The following is a 27193-nucleotide window of genomic DNA, read 5'->3' on the forward strand; positions in this document are numbered from 1 at the left end:
TTTTCCTAAATGAAAATATATCAGGTATTCTTAAATTAACGAAAAAGAAAAATATGCCAAGATATCATTAAAAGTTTCTTCTACAAAAACATTCCTTAACCACTACACAGCCTGCTCATACCTAATGAAGGTCAGGTAATTGGATGAATGTTTTAAAATTCTCAGACTGCAGAATATGCTGCCTCATTAAAATTTACCTCATTTTGGTGAGGCAGTGGACAGCACTTAGGTTAATCAGCTGTAACGGACTGCTGAAATGTAAATAAAATAAGAGAAGAAGATCTGAATGTTTTAGACTTCCAACTTAATTCTTAAGAAGAAAGCAAATAAGAAGAGGAAATTTGGAATAAGCACTTTCCTTGGGTCTCGTACAATTAAAACTGCTTCAACAAATGAAATTACATTTTCAAAAATAAAACATCTCACTTTATAGTACTAAAATCATCCCACAGCTAGATCATGAACTAACTTTGCAAGGATCAAAATTCATAATAATGAAACAAACACGCCTTCTGGTTAAGGCTCATAATATGAATACTCTGGATAACTTCAAAATACAGACTAAACCAATCTTTTGTTTAGCACTTTGACCACCAACCTTATAAAAACGCACGCCTGGTCATGGAACTCTAAATGCAACAACTGAGGAAAGCGACAGATCATGCTACATACTAGAAGCAAAACATTTTCACTTTAAAAAACATTAATCTAATATGTACAACCTGACAGAAGTATTCTTAATTAACATTATACACATTTTTCAAATATGCACATCTGTAGTATAAAAATAGAATCATATTCCTCATGTTTTTAGTTTATAATTTCTTCAGTTAAATCCTAGTTAATACAGTTAATACATTTCTTGAGTCTTGAAATATATGCCCTGTGAAATGAGATATTAAGTGTATAAATTCATTTTATTTAAAGTAGAAAAAAGCTAGCATGTAATGACACACACAGACATTTCTTAAATTTACCGGCATTGATAAAATCTGAGGAAACTGATTTTATTCTGATTTAGAATTTCCAGTTAATGAGTCATTTCTAGGTATCTTCTGCAAAATAAGCTAAGCTCTTCCTAGAGTGATGTAAGAAACAAATACGTGTGTAAAGTTGAGAATTGAGACCTCTATTACCAAAGCAGCTGAAATCTAGAACTGAAACGATGCTACTGAAAAGACTCTTTAAACCTGTGGTAAATTTGCCAGCATCAAGTCCCATATCAAAGAATGAATTCAGGAAGACAGAAAGAATGATACAGAAATGCCGAGAGACTTGCAAGGATTTACAAATACTTCATATAAACAAATTTTCAAATAGCTTTATTCAGAGTAGCCTTTCTGCTCTATTAAACATAGCAAACAGCTGCCAGATTTATTCAGACAAATAATCAACAACCATAGAAGTAAAATGGCAGAAGAAAAAGGAATTTTGGCAACAACTCCACAGAGGACCACAGCTGTTCTCCAAGCACACCTCTCTCACGCGATTACGGTTCTGTATGGCTAGTCAGGGAAGAAATCCCTCAGTCACAACAGAGCGTAAAAAAACTTGATCAAGTATCAAGTACATATTCTAAACCAAAGCTGAGGAAGAGAAAAGGTATAACCTACTGCTTTAGATAAACTTTAGCTGCACTTTTCGAAAAAGGACTATCCCCTTCACAATAAACGTGTCAAGGCTTACTCAGCTCCTGTGTGCCACTCACCTGGGTTTGCTGAGCAGATGTAAAGCAGAGAGGCAGGCTTTAGCCAGCAAAGGGTAAGAATAGCAAATGTAAGAATCAATTCAATTTGGCAATGGAAAAATAAAATCACAGATATGACTTTCTTCTACAGCAATAACCAACTTCCAAGAAAAGTAAATGCAAAGATGGATTTAGTCACTCTTTATCACTTAAAAGTAAGGCAGAAGAATAAAAGATTACTATTAATTTACAGTCTTATTTGAGAGTTTCTTTGTGAGATTCTTCTACAACAGGTCTTCTGGACACTGAACTGCAAAGGTTCACGGTAAAACAAACCAACCTCTGGCACTACAATGATGCAATGCCAGGAGGCAAGCCCTTCTCCTTAGGTATAGGTATTTGTGTGCGCCTAGTACTTCATGAAAGCTTGACAGGTATGAATTAATGACCTCAAGATGAAGGGAATCTTTGATAACTCCTTCCAAAGAAAAACATAGCCCGGATTCATATAAACTTAAAAAAGTTGCTGACTATACTATTTAAATATGTCCTGGCTTTATAAATGCTATTCTTAATTAAATACATAGAATGAGGCAGTTGTTTCCCCTTATTTATATACGAAGAAAATTATTTTTAATAGAAAGTATGCTTAACTCTGGGTCAAGTCCAAGACATTAACACTTTCATTCTGCTGAAAATATTTTCTTTTTTGTTGCTTATTTTAATTTGCTTCAGCTCTGATACAGCCTTACAGCATAACATTTCTTTAATACAGAATAAGGTCAAAAGAAAATAGAGGTATTTTAATATTTTAATGCTACAATTAGGACTTTATTCTGAAGGACAGGGCACTCTAACAGGGAAAAATATTATTAGCAGAACACAAAAAAACAGTGCTATAGTGAAAGGAAATACATACACATAACACGTACTGTGATGGGACTTTGCTAAGTTCTAAATTCCTGACATTTTCGCTAATACAAAACACATGAATACATCATTAGATTGATAAGCCAAAATTCCCAGGACTGAAAAGTTAATTAAGAATCAATTTATTATTTAAAAGACATAGTAATCAATTTTTAAGTATGCCAGGGATGCAGACAAACATACCTTTAAGGCTACTTTATAAACACAAAGCATTAGCAAAACTTGGAAGATTGCACACTGACATCTGTTAATAGCTATGTGCATATGGTAATTTATTTTAGAGCTCAGCCAGAGGAATGAGCTCACTTATCTGGGATGCCAATTTCTAGTAAATGGTAATGATCTCTCACCTTGCTCCTTCTTAAAATCTTTCTCTGACATGGCCACAGGTAAAAGCAGTTCTCCAACGGGAGGCTGAATGTTAACACTGAAGCAATCATCCTTGGTACTAAAGAAAAAACACATTAAAGCTGACTAAATGCTTAACAAACAGACATTCTTCTTAACAATATGCAGTTAAACAGGTACAATTAAAGCATATAAAGATGTTTGCCTTAAATATCACAGCTAAAAAGGCTTGAAATATTTCTCATCACTATTTGCAAAGAAATACATCTGTTATCTCAACTGGAAAGCCTATTATTTGCAGTTATGATAAATATGCCATTTGACATAGAACTTTTAAAACCAGGTAAGGAGCAGAAGCACGTAATGCAACTTACCAGATATCTATGCAACTTATCTGGTAGATAAGTGAAGTGAAGGCTTCTCTGGTGGCTCAGAGGTTAAAGTGCCTGCCTGGAATGCGGGAGACCCAGGTTTGATCCCTGGGTCGGGAAGATCCTCTGGAGAAGGAAATGGCAGCCCACTCCAGTATTCTTGCCTGGAGAATCCCCTGGACGGAGGAGCCCAGTGGGCTACCGTCCACGGGGTCGCGAAGAGTCGGACACGACTGAGCAACTTCACTTTCACTTTCTTTTCAAGTGAAGTGAAGTGAAGTGAAGTCGCTCAGTCGTGTCTGACTCTCTGCGATCCCACAGACTGCAGCCTACTGGGCTCCTCCGTCCATGGGATTCTCCAGGCAAGAATACTGGAGTGGATTGCCATTTCCTTCTCCAGGGGAACTTCCCGACCCAGGGATTGAACCCGCGTCTCCCACAGTGTAGGCAGATGCTTTACCGTCTGAGCTACAAGGGAAACTCCAGAGGAACATTTAATGCAGCTTATCTGGTAGAGAACATCTTGTCTTCAACTTTGCAGTAAAAGTGTACAAAATGGAGTGCTTTAGTGTTAGTTTAAGATATCTTTTTAAAGCTATCAATTTTTAAATAAAGAATAAAATGGAGTGACCATACCGTGTTAAGATGTGTGCTAACAAAATAATATCAAGTGTTAATAACTGTTTATGTACTATGAAAAGAAAACCTGTACAATAATATTAATCACAGTTTTATTATTAATAGCCCCAAATGAAAAACAACCCAAGTGCCCACGGATAATAGAATGGATAAATGAATTGTGACACAGTCAGTGAGATATTACATAACAATTAAAAAAAACAAACCTACTGTTACACATAAAAGATGATTCCACAGACCTAACCTTGAGTGAAAGAAGCTAGAAACAAATATACATATTATATGATACCAAAACTAACTCATGGATAGAGAACACAGAACTGCAGTCACTTCTATAGAAAAGGTGGTATCTACGGGGAGGAATGGGAGACCTTTCTGGAGGGCTCTAGATGTTCAAAACTTTGATTTGGTGGTACACATAAAAATTCATCAAGCTGAACACTGAAGTTCTGTGTTACAGATGAAGTTATTCTTCAATAAAAACAATGTCATATATAAAGAGGAGAAAAGCAAAGAGTAAATAAGAATATTTCTGTGCAAGCAAAAAAAACCCCAAAACCCACCAAATGCAAGGTTAAGAGAAACACTTTCTTGAAGGGTGGGGTAGGGATAAATATTAAAGTATAAGGAAAGAGAAGAAAATCCATTTCGATTTTATGCTAGTATTTTATACTACAATCTTCTAAGCTGCCATTTTCTTTAATGGAACAAGGTAAAGACTAGACTAAAAAAAAACAACAATGATTCTGAATTATTCACACATGGACTGCCCAAGGCAAATCAATAAACTCAATTTATTTATTAATTCAATAAACATTTACTGAATATAAACTTGATCTCATGTACTCTCTGAGTGTCTGGGGATTTAAAGACAAGTAAAACTGGCCCTTGAAGTTCACAAGTTTAGTGACAGAGAAAGAGTTCAATTATGTTTATAACAGAAAGATAAGTACAATGTTAGAGATATGTGGCAAGTATCACAGTCCAAAAAGAGGGGCTGATTAATTCTGCAGGAGTGAGGTAGAGGTACGTTCACTTCCAAAAGGAGGGAGAGGGACATTCTATGGATTCTAGATCTACATTTTGGGAATGGTGAGCAGAGGGTGTGTGAAGAGACTGGCTAGGGACACTCTGCAGAGAACAGCACACACAGCTGTGGGCCCAGTTCCCCATGGCAGCTGTCCTGGGACCTTGCTCAGATCACGTCTCCTGTCACTATCTGAAGTGTCCTGATCTGTATGACAAAGCATACGATTACTTTACTCTCATAACTCAGGCCAGTGTGCTTCAAAGTATCCTGGGGGAAAAAAAAAGGAAACTACCGGAGCCTTCTGACACAGGAAAATAAACAAATAATCGCATATGAATGTTATAGACTGTGCCGGCCCTGTATGAAGGTGGTGTACAAGAGAAACCCAAGCCAGGGAGATCAGAAGGAGACGAATCAACAGTCCAAGCAGGGGTTTTCAGCACTGACTGTGCGTGTAGCCTTAGTGCATCCTGACAGTGATCCTAAGAGCTACCTTCTGTTACCCCTAATTCACCAAGAGAAGCTAAACAATATGCCCAAGGTCACACAACTAGTATGAAGGTCTGAACACAGCAGCACTGAGATGTGAACCGAGGTCTATCCTATTCCAAAGTCAGCTATATAATGTTTGCTGCCATATATATATACATTTTATATGTTTTATAAAATATATATATTTTATTTGACTATACAAGGCTGCTTCCCTGGGAGGAAATGCGGAAGACAGGGGTGTTTTAGAGTTAAAAGGGACAGATGCAGTGATGGACGGGAGGAAGAGACCTTGAACCATTTACCGTGAATAACTGCAAGGATGACTTTCTTCAATGGAGAGGAGTTTGGAGGATTAAACAAAATGGTTTGGATTAAATCATGCTATATTTTGAGTACCCCTGTGTCACTCAGGAAGAGATATTTAACAGATAACTAGAAATACAAATCATGAATCAGAAAACAGGTCAGGGCAGTACACATGAGTTCAGAAGCAACCAGAATGTACAGGGAAGGACTGAAGCCTTTTAAGTAGATAAGATCGCATAGGAAAAGAGGATATGCCAAGAAGAAGGATAAAGTGGACACCTGCGTGTAAATAAAAACAGAAGTGGTACAACTTGCAGAAGAGAACTGGAAAGAGAGTGGTTGGGGAGAAGAGGTGTGAGTCAAAAACTGCAGGGAGGGATAAAAAGGAGGTGTAACAGCTGACTTAGCGACGCAGTTCAGACTGGAGGGGGAGTGCAGGATGCAATGAGCTGAAGCTCAGTGCAAAGACCGGCAGTGAAAGGCGGGGCACAGGGAGCAGCAGAGGCTTCCTGAGGGTGCAGAGGCCAAAGAAAAATGCTTAAAGCAGCTCCAAAGTAATTACAGGCTGGTGCAAAACAGACAGAGAGAGGTGTTAGCCGAGGTAAGCGAGATTGGGATCAAGAGCATAAGAACTAGGCGAATGGAGCAGGCCTGGAAGGGAGGGAGATATTTCTTCCAAAAACAGCACAGATGGAGTCCTTAAGATAGACGTGTTGAGAGTAGGATGCTTGGAGGGTAAGAGCAGGCTGAGGTACTGGAAGGGCTAAGCCACATTAAGAGAAACACTCAGAGGCTGATAGAGTAGTAAATGGATAGGTATATATACTATGGACTAATTTAGTGTTAAATATAAGCTCCCAGCTTCAAATAACTAGATAAATCAGTGCGCTCCAAAGTGGGAAAGGACACGGCACTCCACTGAGGCAGAAAATCCACTGAGGAAAAAAAAAACTATCAATTAATTTTTTTCTCATCCCATCTGAAGTTCTATTTTTGCTTGTACATAATACTTCAGTATATACATAATATGTTTGCATAGTGAGACACACACACAGTACATATCGGGAGTGTGTGGTATAAATATTTTACTAAGATGTATACAATTTTAAGAATTATGGCCACTGGGTTAAATTACACATACTACGCTATCTTTACTTGTGATTTCTTTTAAATTACAGACGAAGTGACTTCTTTCCAACACACTCCTGAAAAGGACCCCTAGACCCCTTGGTTAAGGAGCTGTGGGGCACCGACGCCCAGGGAGAAGGGGGCAAGAGCACAGAAAGAAGGGGAAGTAGAGCTGCCTTTTAAGGCATGTATGGACATCAAGGTGGCTAAGGAACAGGCTTCAGGCTAGGGGGCGGTAAAGGTGATTCTGAAATGCCCCCACAAGCAACAACCAATGAATTAGAGATGAATATACATGATTCAGCTTGACTGGATATGTTTCACTTCTGTTACTTTTTGGTAATGCATGTTTTATTATATATTTATTATCTATATGTTATGTTTTATTTGTATATTATATACTTTATTCTTATATTTATTTCATTATATATTTTATTCATTATTCTGTGATTGGTAAAATGATTACCACGTATTCACATATGAAAAACTAAGGCTGTAAGTTCATCCACAATGGGTCTTGTGGAGCAAATAATGTAATGAAGTTGGAACACGGCCGCGGCAGACACTTACTAATACTTTTCTTTTTCTTCTTTCCTGAAATCATCCTGAGTCTCTTCAGGGAGACAACGTGCCCCTGAACATCGTCTCTCTCAGCCTCTTGTATTAATGACAGCTGGACTGATCCAGTGACCCAGTTATGACCAATGAAGCCTGGACAGAAGGCTGCTGGGGACTCCTGGGAAAGGTCTGCTTTTCCAGCACACAAGGGCTCCTCCCTCCCGGTCACTTCATTCCTTTGCTGGGGGGAGGGGGCTAGAATGCAGATGGAATCCTGGAATTACAGAAGCCATCTTGTGACCCCTAGGATGACTGGCACTTGCTAAAGAAATTAGCTCATGGAACAAAAAGTTGGGAAGACCTTCTACTGGAAGACATGTGGAGAAGCCGTGGAGAGTCTAGCTGCTCTTAACTGCTGACCGGGAGAGTAATAAACAAAACCCTGTGTGGTGAAGTCACTATAGACAGGTTTCTGTTACACACAAATAAACGCAAAATCTAATTAATATAACTAGTACATAAAATACTTTATAACCCAGTCTTAGCTTCTAAGCAAGATGTGGCTTAGTAGGCAGTAAGAAGGAATGTTTCCTCTTTATTTTGGGGGAAAATTTACTTTCGTTTATATTAGTGATTTAGGATGTCCTCCAGAGTTTTCTGTGATCCTCCTTTTAAATATTTTGTCTTTTTAAAAAAATTGCTCTCTTCTCTCTCCTTACAGTTCTTTTCTTTTGCCGTCCCACCTTTTTCTTCTCATCTCCTTTGGTTGAACATGGGGCTAAACACAGATGTCTTGACATAGATAGGGGAATGGTGAACATGAGAAATGGCAGGTGTCAATTTAATAGAATTAACAGATTACCAGATTGGCAAGGTACTAATAGGAGGCAGCTCTAAGCAGCCTAATTACAAGGGGTCAGCTGACATAACAGTTTAATATAAGGCAAGATTCTACCTGTTCTACAAAGAACTGCCGTGCATATACTTAGACCACACACAATCTCATTTCACAGATTCCTAGGATCGAAACTGTGAGACTCAAGTTTCCTCATCTATTAAGTAAGAAAAATGGCACTTAACCTTGTAAGCTAGCTTCGACAACTAAAGGAGTTATCACGACTCAGTTTAGTGCTTAATGCATAGTAGATGCCCCAAACCTACATACCTAATAGGGATGTAATCTTAATTTGTGTAAGCATTCCCCCACCAATTCTCACTTGCAAATTTTCTCTAATATAAACAAAGCTTACTTAACACTCTGAGATCTATTTCTTCATCACAGGTTACCATACTTCCCCACGCCTGACACCCTATAAATGAAGTCACTAAATTGAAGAGTTTAGTTTATGAATATTTAATATATGATAAATACTGTCAAACTGACCTTTAAAAAAGTGGTACCAACTTGAAATCCCACAATCAGTAAATAAGAACACATATTTTTCTGTACCTTCTTTGTCAGGCATTAAAATTATTTAAGAATTTTGCAAGTCTTTTGTTATTTGAATGAATTTTTTAAAATTTCCCTATTACTAATGCTGTATATATTATTGTTATTAGCTCTCTGCATTTCATTTTCTGTAAATGAACTATTCTCAAACTTTCTCCACCTTCATATTAGATTCTTTTATATTGAAATTTGCGAGAGTTCTTTATATATTCTGGTAACTAAACTTTCGTTTGCTAAAAATGCTGTAATATTCGCTATCTCTCACCTGTTATAATATCAATATTTGTTTCTTTTGTAGAGAAGCTTAAAAGTTTTAATGGTCAAACCTGTCGCTTTTTCTCTGTATCTTTCTGGATACTGTGTCTTGCTTGAATTTTGCTCACCTCCCCCCCTCCACAAACAGGATAAGATTATTTTATATTATTTCTAAACTCTTTTTATAGTTTCTATGATTAAATAATAAATCCATCTGGAATTTACTTTGGAGTAATCTGTGGGAAGAAAGTATCTTTATTTTTTTTCAGAAAACGGTCCATATACAATTGACATGAAATCTCACCCTACTAATATGAAATGTCACCTTCATGATATACAAAATCTCTAAATTCTGTTTTGTTTCACTAACTCTTGTGCCAATAGCCAATTACACTGAATAAAAATATTCTTGGATCTTAAAGAATATTTTGAAGTTATTATTGAAAAAGGCTTTTTTCATTAATTTTTTGTTTTGACTTTTCTTGGACATCCTTTTATCAAGGTGAATTTTAGAAATTTGTCAAGGTCCTTGAAAAGGTTTACTGGAACTGAGCTCAGAATCACAGTGAATTTGAAGATCAACAAGTTGGAGAGTCCTATCTCCCATTTAGGAACACAGCAGATTTATTACTTTTATTTATATCATCTTTTTATGGTCTTCAGGAAAGTTTCAGGTTTTCAAAAAATTCCCACATAGGTATCATGTATTTCTTGTTAACTGATTATTCCTTTTGTTGTTCTTATAAACAGAATAATTTTACTCATAATGTTTTAAAATTGGTCATTCCTACTATATGGAAATGCTAATGATTTTCACATAATGATTCATACCATTGTCCTAAACTCATTGATTCTAAGACTTTGTGGGTTGGTAATTACATGTTGGATAGAAATGATAATCTTGTGTCTTTCCAGATTTATACCTCTAACTATTTTTACTTGTCTTTTTTATTGGCTAGAACTTCCATAAAAATCTGAAAGTGCTGAAAGAGGGTAAAACTTTGTTTTTCTGACTTAAAAGAGAAAGCTTCTGATATTTCATGTGGTGATAGGTAACTTGTATGTCTGATAACAAACACACAAATAAACATTTTATTTTTTTATTCTCAATTTTTCAGTGGCACCCTCTTTTAGGTGGGGTTTTTATAAATAGTATATGCTTAATTTTGTTTTTACAAGCCCAATATATTTCCACTTGGAAATCAACTTATGGACCTGAATTCTGATAACTAGTATGTGTGGCCCCTTTCAGTCATCTTATTTTGTTTTGTATTTACCATGCTTTTTTCTTTTCCTGCTTTGTTAAACTGGTCAAGTTTTAAGCATTCCTTTTCTTCTTTCATCATTTGGATGTTATAAGCATCATATTTCTGTTAATTTAGAGGTTAGCTTGGAGAAGGCAATGGCACCCCACTCCAGTACTCTTGCCTGGAAAATCCCATTAGGAGCCTGGTAGGCTGCAGTCCATGGGGTCGCAAAGAGTTGGACATGACTGAGAGACTTCCCTTTCACTTTTCACTTTCATGCATTGGAGAAGGAAATGGCAACCCACTCCAGTGTTCTTGCCTGGAGAGTCCCAGGGATGGGGGGAGCCTGGTGGGCTGCCGTCTATGGGGTCACACAAAGTCGGACACGACTGAAGTGACTTAGCAGCAGAGGTTAGCTTTAACATTTTAAACCATATTTAAACTTCTTTTTGCATCAGTCAATTCTCTTGTGAAGCATGACAAGAACACCATCATTCCTCCTCATACTTGTTCATGTTGAGATTTTTTTGCCTTTTTTTTGTTTGTTTGGTTTTTTTTTTTTGAGATTTTTTTTTGTTCCAGATCATTAGTTTATCTTTTACATTAGGTATGAACAATTATTTTTACATATCGATGGATTTTACAGGTAGAATTCTTTCTCTAATTTTTTATTCTATTTTTCTCTGTCACAGATTAAATTTTTTTTTTTTTTTTACTAACTGTATCTTTGAGTAATCCTTTCAAGAAAATTTTCAAGGTTATGTCCTTTGCCTTCTGGTCACCAGAACTTATGACACTATTGAGGAATCTGATTCCATTCACATTCTTGTTCATTTTTAGGTAAGCTGCTTTTCTTCTCTCTGGAAGATACTAAAGTGGTTTTCTCCTTATCAAAAATTCTACAAGAATGTGGCCTTTCTGCTAGTTGTTCACATTCATCCTGTTTGGCCTTTGATGGGTCCTTTCAATCTGAAGGCTTGTACATTTCATTTGCTTGGGAAAATTTTCTCCTCTAATTTCTGTATTTCTTTTCTCCATTGTCTCTCTTCTTTCCTTCCAGACCTATCAGATGAATTGCTTCTTTTAACTTTTCTTTCATATTTTCCATCCCTGTCTTTTTGTCTTCTGTTCTACTTGATTTCACTTACTGAGACCCTCTTATAGAATACTAAATCAGACTTCAGCTGCATCCAGTCTATCATCCACCTACTGGATTCCTTTTGGAATTATGTCTTTAAATCCCTAAGAATAACTTTAAATAGTCTAATTACTCTTTCTCAAAGTAAGCAATAAATTCTTGCTTTATAGATGAAGTGTCCTCTGGAATCAGATAGTAGTTTTAACTTTTAAAGATATCTTGTCTCTTTCTCAGACTGTCTGCTCCCTTCATGACTGGTTCATCTCTGTAAGTCATTTTGAGCCTTCCCTTTCAAATTGATGCCTTTCTTGTAAAGTCTGGTCATCCTAAGCTGTCTGTCTGTATTTATAATGAAGGACTAGCTTTGAAGAGTGAACACAGCAAGTTCTGCATGTTAGCTATAAGATTTTAGACAAGTTGTCTTCCTATGCCTTAGTTTATTCATCTCTAATATGGGATAATACTACTACTCACTTCATAGGAATGTTCTGAGAATTAAGTAAATTAACACACACAATGCCAAGTGTTTAGAATAGTGTGCAGCATGTAGCACTACTCCATACATGTTAGTGAGTGTTATTTCTATGGATCTCCTCCAGTCTGCTGGGCTGGCTGGAGTTTTCTTAAGTGGGTGAGACATGACTGGTTACCTGGTCGTGAAGCTGGGAGGCAGGTAGGCTCTCTACCAACAGATGCAAGATTGGCTTTATCCTAGTGTAGATGACTTGAGAAGATCTTTCTCTTGGTTAGAACTGCATTTCATCTCATCTTTGACCATCCTGCTTCCTTCCTATAAACTCAACCCTTGCTGCTCTCGTAGGCCCCCACATTCTTACCAAAAGTCCTTCCCAGGCAAGTAGCTGTTCACTTTCTTTACAGGGGAATTCTTAGGTCTGATTAAATGTGTAAGCTGCCTGCTGCTAGAGGAAGGGTTGGGGAACTGGGGTTTGGAAGTAGTTCTTTAATTCCCTAACACTGTCTCACCCTCACTTTTCTTTTCACTCGTTCACTTTCTGTTTGAGATTCTGCCAGCTTTGTTCTTACCATTATAGTAGTTTTCTCCCATAAGTGCTCTGCTCTGTGGTTTTTATTTTCTCTGTTATTGTATATCTGCTCCCATTTGCTTTCTAACTGCCAATAATTCTTCACAATTTCTGGTCAGCTAATAGCACTCTTTCTCTTTTTAGTGCTCATTTTCTATTAAAGAATGTATTTTCTGACTATTTAATGATTTGGGGCAAAAAGAGGGGTGGATGTTAGTGCTCAGCCCTCTAACGTGAGCCAAGTCATATAAGTTTTCACACTAGTTAATACATTAATATCCGCTGGTAACAAGGGTGAGACCTGTTTATGCACTGCATCTACTTTTAGAAAGACACATTTATGTATATTATACACATTTAATCAAGGACTTAATTTGATGACCATTTAAAATGCAAAGCCAAAGAAGAGACATTAATACTTACCAAGTATCCATATAACTATGCAGTTATATATAATAGCTTTATCTGTCTATATATGCATCATATAACTATAACAATACAGAGAGTTAATCTAGAAGCTAAAGTAGGATCATTTCACTTTTGTTCCTTTTCGATAAATAAACAAAAGTGTACCTGAAGGGCTCATAATCCATGTTCTCAGTATTTCTGAAGGCTTCCTATCAAATATGCTCTTATTACCCACAATTTTATATATTGATTTGGATTACATATTTTGAAGGAAAAAATCAGTATCAGCCATTCTTGCTTTCCCCTCCCTTTTTATTGAACTACCAACACTAATACAGCACATCACTAAGCAAAAAGTGCTATTTACTATGCAAAAGGCACAGTCAGTGATTGGCATCTAAGACCAATTGATCTACCCATTACCATTATCTCCCTACCTCCACTAGCACTACTATGAAGCTATTGATTTAAACACTGTCGATCGGTTTCCATTTTCTGATTTTGGGCAGGCCAATTAAGAAAGTGAGTAATTGTGATTACACTGCTTCAGGATCAATTACATTTGATGTAAGACAAAGTGTTCTTTTGGAATACACACAAAAATAATTTTTGATATAGTGTGGTTATGTACTTAATACAAATCTACAATAAATAACTAATTCATACCTTCACAATAGAAAAACATATTAATGCAGATGCTTATAATAGCTAAGGCTATTTTCTGTCTAAAATAAATTAATCATTTTCCTAAAATTAGTTTAAGAGAATCTGAGAAAAAATTTTTCATATATACTTTCCAATGGAAGACAGAAATCAAACATTATCTAAATATTTTTCCCTAAAGAGACTTAGTTAATTGTGAAAGACAAGATGTAAATCTTATCTAATGAACTAAACAGAAAATCTTTGTAGTGAAAAAATATTTTTAAAAGCCCTTCACTGCACAGATGTATGGCAAAAACCACTACAATACTGTAATTAGCCTTCAATTAAAATAAATAATTTTTTTAAAAAGGTTTTTAATATAAACTGAAGAGAAAAAAGAATTTTTTTAGTTCTTAATTTTGCCCTAACAGTGCATAAGCTTTGTCATTGGGTTCACATTGTCGAAATCATTAAAATGAATATACCTCTGGTGTTGGAGGCAAATCTATTTAGAGTGATGTTACTCATAGTCTTGTGCTCAGTAATATTGATCTGTGTTGTTTGTCTAACAGAAAAATAATAAACAATTACTAGGCAATGTTGGGAAAAGTAATCAGTTTTTATATATCACTAATATAGCAGACCTCCCAAAACATAAAGGTGATGATCTGCATAAAATCAATGTGTTATGCTACACTGCTTATATTCATCATTGCAGGTTCTCAGCAATAAATGGTATAATATTAGGCCTGACTTACTAGTATTGAAAAGGTATATGAAAAAGAAAGATTCATTATACTTAACCTATAAACTTATTTAAAAGTGTCTGTGTATTTCCTAATCTGGAGGTTTTTATCATAACAAATTCTGTTAGAAGCTACCTAAAATTTAGATAAATAAAATGTCTCAATTCTTCTCAGAATAAGAACAAAGGACTTCAATCAAAATAACAAATTATATCTTAAATCAGAAAAATATAAAAGAAATGAGTTCAAAGATAATTCTTAAAGACACACAAATACAGCTAGTTTGCTAATAGTTTCTGGATTTCATCAGAAGTGTATAAAACATTATATAAAACAATAACAATGAAAAATCTCAATCCTAGAAAAGCTCTTTTAAATAGTATTCACCTATGAAACCTTTGCCAACTGATAAATGTTCTCTTTTGAATTTCATCAAAAGCAGTTTGTAAATTAAAGTGAAAAGGGAAAAATGTATGGGTTTTTGGTACTAACAGAATCAGTAATCCTCCACTTTAGCGGCTTAAGATACCATATAAAATGTTTCAAAAGGTATCTTCCCTGGGCTAGCCAACAATATTATGAAATTTAATTTCTCCTGAGTTCTCCTCACAAATTTTCTCATAAATTTTCCAAAAGCATAGAGATAAGCAAAAAAAAAAAAAAAAAATTTAGCAGGCTTTAGCAAACTGACTGTGTGGATCACTATAAACTGTGGAAAATTCTTAAAGAGATGGGAATACCAGACCACCTGATCTGCCTCTTGAGAAACCTATATGCAGGTCAGGAAGCAACAGTTAGAACTGGACATGGAACAACAGATTGGTTCCAAATAGGAAAAGGAGTATGTCAAGGCTGTATACTGTCACCCTGCTTATTTAACTTATATGCAGAGTACATCATGAGAATCGCTGGGTTGGATGAAGCACAAGCTGGAATCAAGATTGCCGGGAGAAATATAAATAACCTCAGATATGCAGACACCACCCTTATGGCAGAAAGTGAAGAGGAACTAAAAAGCCTCTTGATGAAAGTGAAAGAGGAGAGTGAAAAAGTTGGCTTAAAGTTCAACATTCAGAAAATGAAGATCATGGCATTTGGTCCCATCACTTCATGGCAAATAGATGGGGAAACAGTGTCAGACTTTATTTTTTTGGGCTCCAAAATCACTGCAGATGGTGATTGCAGCCATGAAATTAAAAGACACTTACTCCTTGGAAGAAAAGTTATGACCAACCTAGATAGCACATTAAAAAGCAGAGACACTACTTTGCCAACTAAGGTCCGTCTAGTCAAGGCTATGGTTTTTCCAGTAGTCATATATGGATGTGAGAGTTGGACTGTGAAGAAAGCTGAGTGCCGAAGAATCGATGCTTTTGAACTGTGGTGTTGGAGAAGACTCTTGAGAGTCCCTTGGACTGCAAGGAGATCCAACCAGTCCATCCTAAAGGAGATCAGTCCTGGGTGTTCACTGGAAGGACTGATGCTGAAGCTGAAACTCCAGTACTTTGGCCACCTCATGCGAAGAGCTGACTCATTGGAAAAGACCCTGATGCTAGGAAGGATTGGGGCAGGAGGAGAAGGGGAAGACAGAGGATGAGATGGCTGGATGGCATCACTGACTCAATGGACATGAGTTTGGATAGGCGCTGGAAGTTGGGTGATGGATAGGGAGGCCTGGTGTGCTGCTTCATGGGGTCACAAAGAGTCGGACACGACTGAGCGACTGAACTGAACTGAACTGATGTTGAAGCTGAAACTCCCAATATTTTGGCCACTTGATGCAAAGAGCTGACTCATTTGAAAAGACCCTGATCCTGGGAAAGATGGAAGGCAGGAGAAGGGGACGACAGAGGATGAGATGGTTGGCTGGCATCACCAACACAATGGAGATGCGTGCTATGGTTCATGGGGTCGCAAAGAGTTAGACACAACTGAGCGACTGCACTGAACTGAACTAAATAAACTGAAGTTTAACTATGTATGGAAGAAAGAAAAGTGTTAGTCATTCAGTCGTGTCTGACTCTTTGCGACGCCATGGTCTGTGGCCCATCAGTGGACTACAGTTCAGGAATTCTCACACATCATTAGAGTGAAACTGAAAGTGCTAGTCACTCAGTCGTGTCCAGCTCTTCGCCACCCCATGGACTGTAGCCCACCAGGCTCCTCGGTCCATGTACTTCTCCAAGCAAGAATACTGGAGTGGGTTGCTATTTCCTTCTTCAGGGGATCTTCCTGATCCAGGGATAAAATCCAGGTCTCCCACATTGCAGCCAGATTCGTTACTGTCTGAGCCATCAGAGAAGCTCTTAACCACATATAGCAGACTGTAATGGCTATCTGTGTAACAAATACTAAAAATACATATATCACACGTAATATGTGCAACTATTTCACAGCAGTCTAAATACTGCCAAAGGAAAACATGATTGTGTAAATATTTTCTCTCACAGAAAAAGCTTTTGAAAGTCTTGATTTTGATCTGCTATTGTTTATAGTAACAAGAAACACAGAACGACTGAACTTACCACAACTGGAAACTGGCAGTCTGAGTGGAATCACAAAAGTCAATACCCACTGAAACAGTAATGGATCTCGCAGGCTCAAGAGATTCTAGGAAATAAGACAATTTAGACATGAAAACACAGAGGAAGTGAAAAAGAGGCAAACTAAACACTGAAAACATATGTAATATTTGTGGTTTGGTTAAAGTAGTCAAATTTAATAATTTGTAAGAATAATTTGAAACTAACGGTATTAAAGCAAATTATAAAGTAATTTCACCTCAAGGCTTTCTTTTTCACAACGTAATTCTGCACATAACTACAATGAACATATTACATCTATGTGTTTCAGAAATAGAGCTCATCCTGAGAAATTCCATGTTTTACAATTGTGTCTTGATAGGAACTGAAGGTGAGGAGGAAATAAATGTTTTCCCGTTTCGAACATCTGTATCAGACTCTGGGTGCTATAAGAGATTATATACTTAAAACTATGGAATATTTACTCTAGATATGAAAAATACATTTTCAGCAATGTCCTAAATTTTCACAGGGGAAAAAGTCCAAAATTTAAAGCATGCAAATTAAAGCAAAGTTGGAAGAAGAAATTAACTTGTCCTCAGCTATTACTGAAGATAACTGGCATTATATGAACCAAAACAGTAAGTCTAATTGTATTATTTGAAGAATTACTCAAAGAAAATTTAGTAGCAGATGTTATCTTGAGAAAACAAATTACAAAATGACATTTTGTAGATGTGTAATTTCTGAACTTTCACCTATCAACTAATCAAGTGTGGGAAATAACTGCTTCAATATACAGTACTGGTTAATAATAATAAAACTCAAGATAAACAATAACATGATTTTATACTGCTTATGACTCCAGAGTCAAACAGTAATGCTATACATTAGAATAATAAGGGATCTTAAACATATACCTATTTAGTACAAATATTTGTATATATTCTATATTTAAATAGAAACCATTCACTTTTGATTTCTACTTTGTTTAAAGTCTCCAGTATAACTGTGGTTGTATTGTTAGTTGCATTATTGGATGTAACTATATTTTAGCAATCACACAATGGTCCAATAGACTGTGATTATCCTAGGGCTTGTGATAGGTATAATTTCCCATATAATGCTAACCATTACAGAAATCATGGTACAGGTAGGACAAAATAATTCAATAAGCTTAAAATATTAAGAAGTATTTTTATATCTAAAAGCCTAAATGAAGATTAAGCACTATAAGGAAGTATTTGATGCTGACTTTTAAAGTGTTATTGGTGTGCTGATTCTAGTTGGAATTCCATTTATTTGCAAACCTAACATTTACCAGAAGTGTATGTAAGTACCCCAGAAGCCTTGCTACTTAATCTCTGACAAACAGGCTTTACTGTAAATAACTACAATGATAGTTTTCTTGCATTTTTCCTAAAGCCTACACTGTATCAGTTCACAGCTGTCAGTCACACTGTTCAATGCTCTTCTTCACTGAATCCTTGATGCTTTCTTCTGTGCACAGATATACTGGGGTTTGGTCTTGTTTGCACCTGACACCACATTGGTAGCAAATGCTGTCATCTTCAAAAAACGATGGCACTTGGGACTAGATCTTTCTACATCATGTATCCTCATATCTCATTTGACCAAGTGACAGTTCTTAGGATGCCTTGATGATGTCACTGTCTGACACAGTTTCATAACATCCTCAGTCTTAAGATAATTAACTGTGAGCTGAGCGCCATACTGATTCTGGAGGCTAGTTCATGATCAATGCTATGTTTTATTATATGAAAGCGTCAACAGCAGAGGGGCTTCCCTGGTGGCTCAGATGGTAAAGCACGTGCCTGCAATGTGGGAGACCCAGTTTGATCCCTGGGTCGGGAAGATCCCCTGGAGAAGGAAATGGCAACCCACTCCAGTACTCTTACCTGGAAAATTCCACGGACTGTGGAGCCTGGTAGGCTACAGTCCATGTGGTCACAAACAGTTGGACATGACTGAGCAGACATGAATTCGGACACTTTCACTTTCAAGAGCAAAGTGATCAGCATAAAATTATTCATATAACAGATTTTTATAATATTTGAAGCCTACTATAATACATTGGAATAGTTTATTCAGGCAGGGGTCTACAGTTGAATACTGGTTCTGAATCATCACAATAGACATGAGAGGGTTATGCAGAAATGGCTGAAAAACACTGGTTCTATTATACCACTATATTAATAATGAAAAATGAAATCATACAGGATGCTGTGATGGGACAGTTGTATAGTAACTGGTGAAATCTTAGCTGAACTCAAACTTGTCAAGTGTTAACATAGAGTCACTGAATATAGTGCAGAGAGCCTAAGGCTACTCTTTTGGGGTGTGTGTGTGTGTGTGTGTTAAATTTCCTGTGTCCATGTACCTGATCTTCATGGGAAAATGGCACTTTATTCCTAACACTCCTGCCAGGAATCCAGTTTCATGCTAAAGGCAGGGCAAAATCCTGACAAAAAAGTTTTCTCATATTACAGAAAAAAGAGAATAGACTGGTGACAAATAAGAAAGTCACTGACTCCTTAACATACGTATATGTGCTTATTAAAGAACACCAGTATCTTACTTCCTCTATTTCACAAAAATACGAAGATGCAGTATTTTTGTTGCATCCTTAGGATGTTTCTGGAGGACTAATTAAGATATATCATACTCTGAGCTCTACTGTTATCTACTGCCTGGGAATCTATACTGCATGGGAAAGAACTCTGCATCTTGAGGGTATCCAGTAAATGCCAACAAAATGAATGAAACCCTATGGTCAGGAAATCTGCCTAAGAAAAGAAAGCCTATTGCTAGTACTGAGGCAATGATATATATTCATATTTTATTTTGGTACGAAGGCCATACTCTGAAATTTATTCTATTTATTTCTTCTGTTCTACATAGGCCAACAAAAGGTCAACTTATCAACTCATTACGCCAGCTCAAAGAAATGTTAATACTGTTCTACTGTTTTAACCTTTGGATAACATTTTCAACCTTCAGACAATGCATATATCAGTTGCTTGATGCTTCTTAAAGTAACTTTTTAACTAGATAAAAAAAGTTGGATTGCAAGCAATAAAAAAGAACACAAACTGGGATACTCTTAATTCCTTGGCAATATGTTAACCACAAAATAAATAAGAATCAGCACACTGTATTGTTTAAATGGTGTCTTAATTACCAAATTATTTTTTAAAAAGGATATTAAGCAGGTTCTGAAATCAATTTACTTTAACTCTACTTCTCTCTACTTTGGCTGCTACCAAATTTCATCTAAATATTAGGAATTTTTTATATCTTTGTGGAAAAAATATAACATAAAGGATGATTTTTTTACTGAATGACTCATTAAAATGACAGAGGAGAGAATTCAACAATGTCAAAGAGCTCACTCAGGCAAAGATGGAAAAAGACAGAATAACTATATGCTAGGAAATAAGGAGTAAAGAAGGTACAGTTACCTGGTCAAAAGGCTTTGCTCACCTCAAGTATCATAAAATAGGAACTATGTGGACCTGATTATAACACTTCAAGGATTCAATGACAGAAACCTTATATCACTTTTAATTAAGATCTTTTCTGAAGCTTCTTTCAACTAAACCGTAGGACTGCCTCCACTCATACAAAACCAAAATAGAGCTGAACATTCTAACTACTGTACCATTTAAAAAATTCAAAGTAAGCCATACAACTGTTACGCTTAATGCTAAGAAGGTGTATCTCCTGTAGCAGCTGGGGAGACAGTATGATGTACCGGGCCCGGAGGCAGCCTGGAAGGCGCATGGTGCACAGCAGGGGCAGCCTACTCGGTATCAGCTGGTTGTGCAGCAGGTGGGGATAAAGCACGGGCACTGCCATACTCTTGTGCTTTATCCATGAACAGCGAGATTTTGGGGTTTGTCCTTTACTGTGAAAAGATGCTGATTTTTAAATGGTGGCAACAGATTAAAACACATGATGTGTGAAAATACCAGTGGGCGTTTCTGCCTTCAGAAACATACTGTGGGCTTTCTGCCTTCAGAAAGAGGGAAGACAAACAGAATTGGTATACACCCTCTCAGTCTTTGCTCCCTTTATATTTCAATCTACAGAATGTGAAGGAAAACGGGGAAGAAAAGATGCAGGAGGTACTATAACCAAAAGGCAAAGTAAAATCATGCAGGGAAGGAAGCTGACCAGGAAAAGAGGTGGGGGTAGGTGATGCGGGTGGGAAAAATGCACAGCAATTGTGATTCTCCAGAACCATTCTTTCATCAGTACTGGTTATCACCACTGATGGTACTTGATTTGCTAGGGGCAAAGAAATGTATTTATCTTATACAATAAATTTGGTTTAAAAAGGAAAAACTAATGTTGGGTTGGCCAAAAAGTTCATTCAGGTTCTACCATGCCATGGTAATGAAAAACCCAAATTAACTTTTTGGCCAACCCAATATAAACCGAGTTTGGTAAAAATCAATAAAATAATATGCATTCTCCTTTATTTTAAAAATAAACACGTTTAATTATCAAATATAGTTAAAGCAATAAATGAGAATTAATATTTACCTATTGGATTAAAAACATGCATTTGCATGCCCATAGGAAGCTTTTTCCCCCCTACGTGGATATTTTCTATCTTCTGATCAGTGGTATTATTCAGTGTTATTTGCACAGAGACCATCTTATCACCAAAAATGCAAGGCTGTCTTGGAAAGAAGTAGTGGGCAGCGAGTCCTTTCCCACTCATTCGATGAAGCAGCACATGAGTTTTCCCTGGTACGAAGACAGGAGTACTGACCTATCGCACATTGGAAAAAGAAAAAAAATAGTGAATTAGTGAAAATAACTACTAATTCTTAGAAAATATGTAAAAATTCATAACATTTAACTCCTATTTTCCCTAAAGTATTAAATAAATCACAATAAGACACAATAGTAGGGTATCGCATAGATATGAAGTCAGAAATTATAAAAATTCTTCTGTACTCTCCATGCATATATTAAAATATTTTGACAATCTACATCTAAAAAAGAAGAGAATAATTGCAGTGATAGAAATATATCTATTTTTTAGAGTTTATAAACTTTATTTTCTTCCTAGGTATATTTTGGACATTTTGCCAATTTTCTTTTTATTTTTAATAATTTGTCTTTTGATTTCCTTGGGCTTTCAAACTATAAGATATAAGGCAGAACTTATATCTGCCTATAAGTTCATTATAATATCTTTCATTATAGGTAGATACTTATACTTTCATTTCCAATCTTGACTCCTTTAACTTTTTTCATCTTGAATTTCTTTCACTATAGACTAAAGACTATAACCTCCTTTTTAAGTGGTTCTTCCTTTGCTTTAATGATTAAAAGATTTTCCCTGCCTCAAGATTAGGTAACTATTCATTTACATTTTCTTCCAGAGCTCTTATGGTTCCAATTTTTCAATTTATGAGGAACTAATTTAGGTAGAGAGTCCCTTGGACTGCAAGGAGATCCAACCAGTCCATCCTAAAGGAGATCAGCCCTGGGTGTTCACTGGAAGGACTGATGATAAAGCTGAAACTCGAATACTTTGGCCACCTCATGCAAAGAGTTGACTCATTGGAAAAGACTCTGATGCTGGGAGGGATTGGGGGCAGGAGGAGAAGGGGACGACAGGGGATGAGATGGCTGGATGGCATCACTGACTTGATGGACATGAGTCTGAGTGAACTCCGGGAGTTGGTGATGGACAGGGAGGCCTGGTGCTGTGATTCATGCGGTTGCAAAGAGTCAGACATGATTGAGTGACTGAACTGAACTGAACTGAATTTAGGTATATTTACTCTATATTTAATCATTTTCCTCCAAATACTTAACATCTGTACATGATTCAATGATTAGCTTTTCCTCAATGATCTGTAAATGCAAACATTCTAATTATTTAGTTGGAGACATTTTTGAACCTTGATAGAACTGCTAAATCAGTACCACACTGCTTCATTTCTTAAAGCCCCACAATCTGAATCAGTTGTTTGACCAAACAGTTCAGTTCAGTTCAGTTCAGTTGCTCAGTCGTGTCCGACTCTTTGCGACCCCATGAATCGCAGCACGCCAGGCCTCCCTCTCCATCACCAACTCCCAGAGTTCACTCAGACTCATGTCCATCGAGTCAGTGATGCCATCCAGACATCTCATCCCCTGTCGTCCCCTTCTCCTCCTGCCCCCAATCCCTCCCAGCATCAGAGTCTTTTCCAATGAGTCAACTCTTTGCATGAGGCGGCCAAAGTACTGGAGTTTCAGCTTTAGCATCATTCCTTCCAAAGAAATCCCAGGGCTGATCTCCTTCAGAATGGACTGGTTGGATCTCCTTGCAGTCCAAAGGACTCTCAAAGAGTCTTCTCCAACAGCACAGTTCAAACACATCAATTCTTCGGCGCTCAGCTTTCTTCACAGTCCAACTCTCAAAGTGTCCCTTATTCCTCCACCCACCCCGCCCCCCCTGCCAATATTTTCTTGGCTAATCACCTGTTTTTGTTTCCACTGAACTTTAGACTCTTTGAGCTAAATTCAATTGTGATTGGAATCAAAGGCAGCATATTAAGTAAAAAAAAAAAAAACCCCATCCATTCTAAAATCATAAGGTGGCTGTCTTTCCATTCAAAGTACTGCATGTGACTTGACATAGGAAGGCTTTAAAAACAAACAATTTGTAATTAAACAGGCCCAATCAAGATTTGTTCCTAACAAGCTTCCTCTCCCAAACTAGGTTTCCTATTATAATTTAACCTGTTCAACAGGTTCACCATGTCACTGACATCTGGTATATAAAAAGCTTAATAATAATACTAATCATTTAAAATGCATCAACAAAAATCCAAGAGTTAAGTAGAAAAGCAGAAGAGAAGCAGGAATCTGGAGTTATAAGCAGCCAGGAATTAGGTTCTTTGAAGGCAGGCCTTACGTCATTTAAGAGCTATCAACTTGTCTGAGTTGGTTTATTGAATTCTCTCAATCTAGTTCTGGGACACACGGTCCAACTTGTCTCAAAATTCTGCACCTTTATTATGATAGTTAAAATGATGCTAAAGCAGTGTGCAGCAATGGAATAAAAACAGTGTGATTGTCTTCACTCATTCTTTCCACACTCAGCCAAATTCAAGAAGCACTCTTTAATGAAGTTAGCATCTAAAAAGGTCCTCTGTAACAATCTTCCAAGCTTATCTATGATAATGCAAAAAAGCCTATGTTTTCTTTCACAGTAAAATAGCTCCTAAATGGCGTTTAGAGGGTAATAATATAGCCTTTTTTTAACTACAGAGATGGGCTAAATGACAATGACTGTTTTTTCTAACCTATTTTCTAAGTTCATACCAGTCACATTTAGTGAATCTCCTCTAATATCTTAACTACATAGATGATATTTTGTTCAAGAAAACCAGTAGGTTCCATAAACCCTTTGCCAATTTCCACATGTAATACAATTAATCCTGACAAGAAAACAAGACTTTAGTTCAACGTTTTGTATATCAGATTAGTTACCTATACTCCAGAAGCACACATATGATCTGTGGGTGCTTATATTCTAAGATGGCTTTTCTGACTTTACAATTGATAAATAATGATTATTTTACTAAATGTTAAAACAGTAGTAAAAGGTAAATTAATTAGAGAATGACCTAGGCTGCGGCTGTGAAAATGAGGATTTAAGTTTAAAGATACTTGAAAAATCTGAACAAAACAGACCATCTTTGGCCCACAAGCCAAATATGACCTGCTGCCGGTCTCATAAAGTTTTTTTGGAACACAGACATTTGCATTCTTTGACATACTGTGGATGGTTGCTCTTCTGCTCTATGGTGGAAGAGCTCAGTACTTCCAATGCCTAACATATTTACCATCTGGACCCATTATAGAAAAAGTTGGCTGACCCCTGACCTAAGGGCACAATGTCACATCCTTCCTTCTCCAGTTGTTGAGGAATAGTTCTCCATATTCTCTCACAGTTCTGCGCAGCTTCTAAGGAATGGCATTAACAAACAGCTTTGCTCCTGAAAAGTCTTTTCCAGGATGTATAACAAACAGTCTTTGGAAAGGGTTCAGTGCCTCCCCTCTGGCGCAAAGGTTGAACAGATTTACCAAAAGACCCTCATAAAAGGTTGGGATCTTTAATGCTGAAAATCTTCTTCTCTAAAGCAACACACTGCATGTGCAGTCATACCTGGCATTCATTGTGTCACCCTGTGAAAACTGGGGGAGTGGCAAGAACGATGTTCCCCTGGCTACTGCTACTGCTGTGAGTAATAAATTGTCCTCTGCCTTTGACACAGGAGTCTGCGTCTTCTATCAGTAGCCATGAAATTGTCTCAGGCTAATTTGTTAACCTGCAAGTGAGGCAACATCTCATACCCTTCACAGTTCTCTGATATCTATTCATGTCCTTATTTTTTGGTCACTCAACAATTCCCAGATCCACTTACTCTAAACAGCTAAATTAACACTGAGTAGGACTATCATGTACAGCTGTACAGCTGTAACTGCCTGAGACTGGAATATGAGCTAAAAACCTAGCTTACACTAAAGGCCTTTACAGAATGTTCACAATGGTACCGCCTGGGCTAGCGCACTTCGCTACTGAGAAGCCTACTTTATATAGTAGAAGCTACTTTTTTCTTTTCACTTTCCTTTGTAAAAGTTGATTTTATAACCTGGATAATTATTTCTATGGGTTTCTGATGTCTTATAATGTCTTCTGATGGCTAAGTTTTATGACAGACACTGAGGAATCAGAATTCAGTGTTTCAGGATTGCTTTTATCTGGTTGAAGACTAAAGGCTAGTCTCTCAAAGACGCTTTCTCCCCAGTGCTCCACCTATACAGGTTATGTCCGGGACTGCCTAACACATCCAACCATCTTCTAAGAATGTTGCCATTCAGTTCCTGATGCAGCTGGCATGTTCTCATGACAACTCCTATCTGACCACATTAAGGAATGGCTCAGGAATGGACGCCTGGCCCAATGAGTACCTTTTCTAGGATTTTTGGATTTGGCACTTGGGACGTAGAGTCAATCTCTCCCAAGTGGCTAAAAGTCTGAAATTTAAAACTCTAATGTCTGTGGCCCCATTTCCTGCCATATTGCTCAGCAAGAAATAAAACAAAGCACAGATGAGAGAGAGAGCCCGGCGGGTATCTTTGGTTTGGATGGTTCTTAAAGCTGACATATTCCTACCATTTCTGAAGCGTGGCTTTCTGTAAAATACTCTAGGAAGTGGAACCCTCTGCCCCTTTTCTTTGGTTTAAGCCAGTTCAAATTCAGTTTCTGTCATTTAACTCTCCCAACTCAACTACTAATCAGGATTAGTCAGATTTCAGGATGCTAACTGGGGGAGTGGGGAATAAAATCATAATGGGAGAATGTACTTTCTCATGCTTTCCCCTAAAGCCCTGGTAGAGATGTTATGGCCAAACTCATGCATGGCATCTGATTAGGTTCAACCATATGAATCTACCAATTCTGTAGATCAAAGAGTTGAATTAGAGCAAAAGAAATAAAAGCAAAAACAAACAAATGGGACTACGTTAAACTTAACAGTTTTGCACAGCAAAGGAGCTGCTGACAAAATGAAAAGATAATCTACTGGACAGGAGAAAATATTTGTGAATGATATGACCGATAAGGAGTTAGTACCCAAAATACATAAACAGCTCATACAATTCAACATCAAAAAAAAAACCACCCAATTAAAAAATGGGCAGAAGATCTGAATAAACATTTCTTCAAAGACAACACACAGATGTCCAGCTGGCACACGAAAAGATACTCAACATCTTTAATTATAAGAGAAATGCTAATTAAAACCACAACGAGATATCACTTCACAGCTATCAGAATACACACCACGTCTTCTCTATCCATTCAGCTACTGATGGACATTTTGGCTGCTTCCAGACTTTGTCTATTGTAAGTATGTTGCTATGAACACTGAAGTGCATATAGTTTTTCAAATTAGTGTTTCTTTTTTGGGGATATGTACCCAGGAGTGGAATGTAATATGGCAGTTCTATTTTTCGCTTTTGAGAAACCTCCACGTTATTTTTCACCAATTTACACTCCTACCAATAATGTAGACGGGTTCCCCTTTCTCAACATCCTCACCAACAATTGTTGTGTTCCACCAATGTAAATTGGTGGAAAATAATATGGAAGTTCCTCAAAAAACTAAACATAGAACTACCATCTGACATTCCACTCCTAGATACATATCCAA

At 37.0% G+C, this 27193-nt stretch overlaps 1 protein-coding gene across 1 annotated transcript in view; it reads right to left on the reverse strand.

Moving 5' to 3' along the window:
• Positions 1 to 27193, reverse strand: part of AP3B1 (adaptor related protein complex 3 subunit beta 1) — a 239174-nt gene that overhangs the window by 16078 nt on the left and 195903 nt on the right. The window contains exons 23-25 of the mRNA XM_052646454.1: positions 21513 to 21744; positions 16947 to 17031; positions 2968 to 3065 (exon numbers count right to left, since the gene is read on the reverse strand). Coding sequence (XP_052502414.1) covers positions 2968 to 3065; positions 16947 to 17031; positions 21513 to 21744 — 415 coding nt within the window. The remainder of the gene's footprint in view (positions 1 to 2967; positions 3066 to 16946; positions 17032 to 21512; positions 21745 to 27193) is intronic.

This window comes from Budorcas taxicolor, chromosome 10 (genome assembly GCF_023091745.1).
Source record: "Budorcas taxicolor isolate Tak-1 chromosome 10, Takin1.1, whole genome shotgun sequence".
Taxonomy (NCBI): domain Eukaryota; kingdom Metazoa; phylum Chordata; class Mammalia; order Artiodactyla; family Bovidae; genus Budorcas; species Budorcas taxicolor.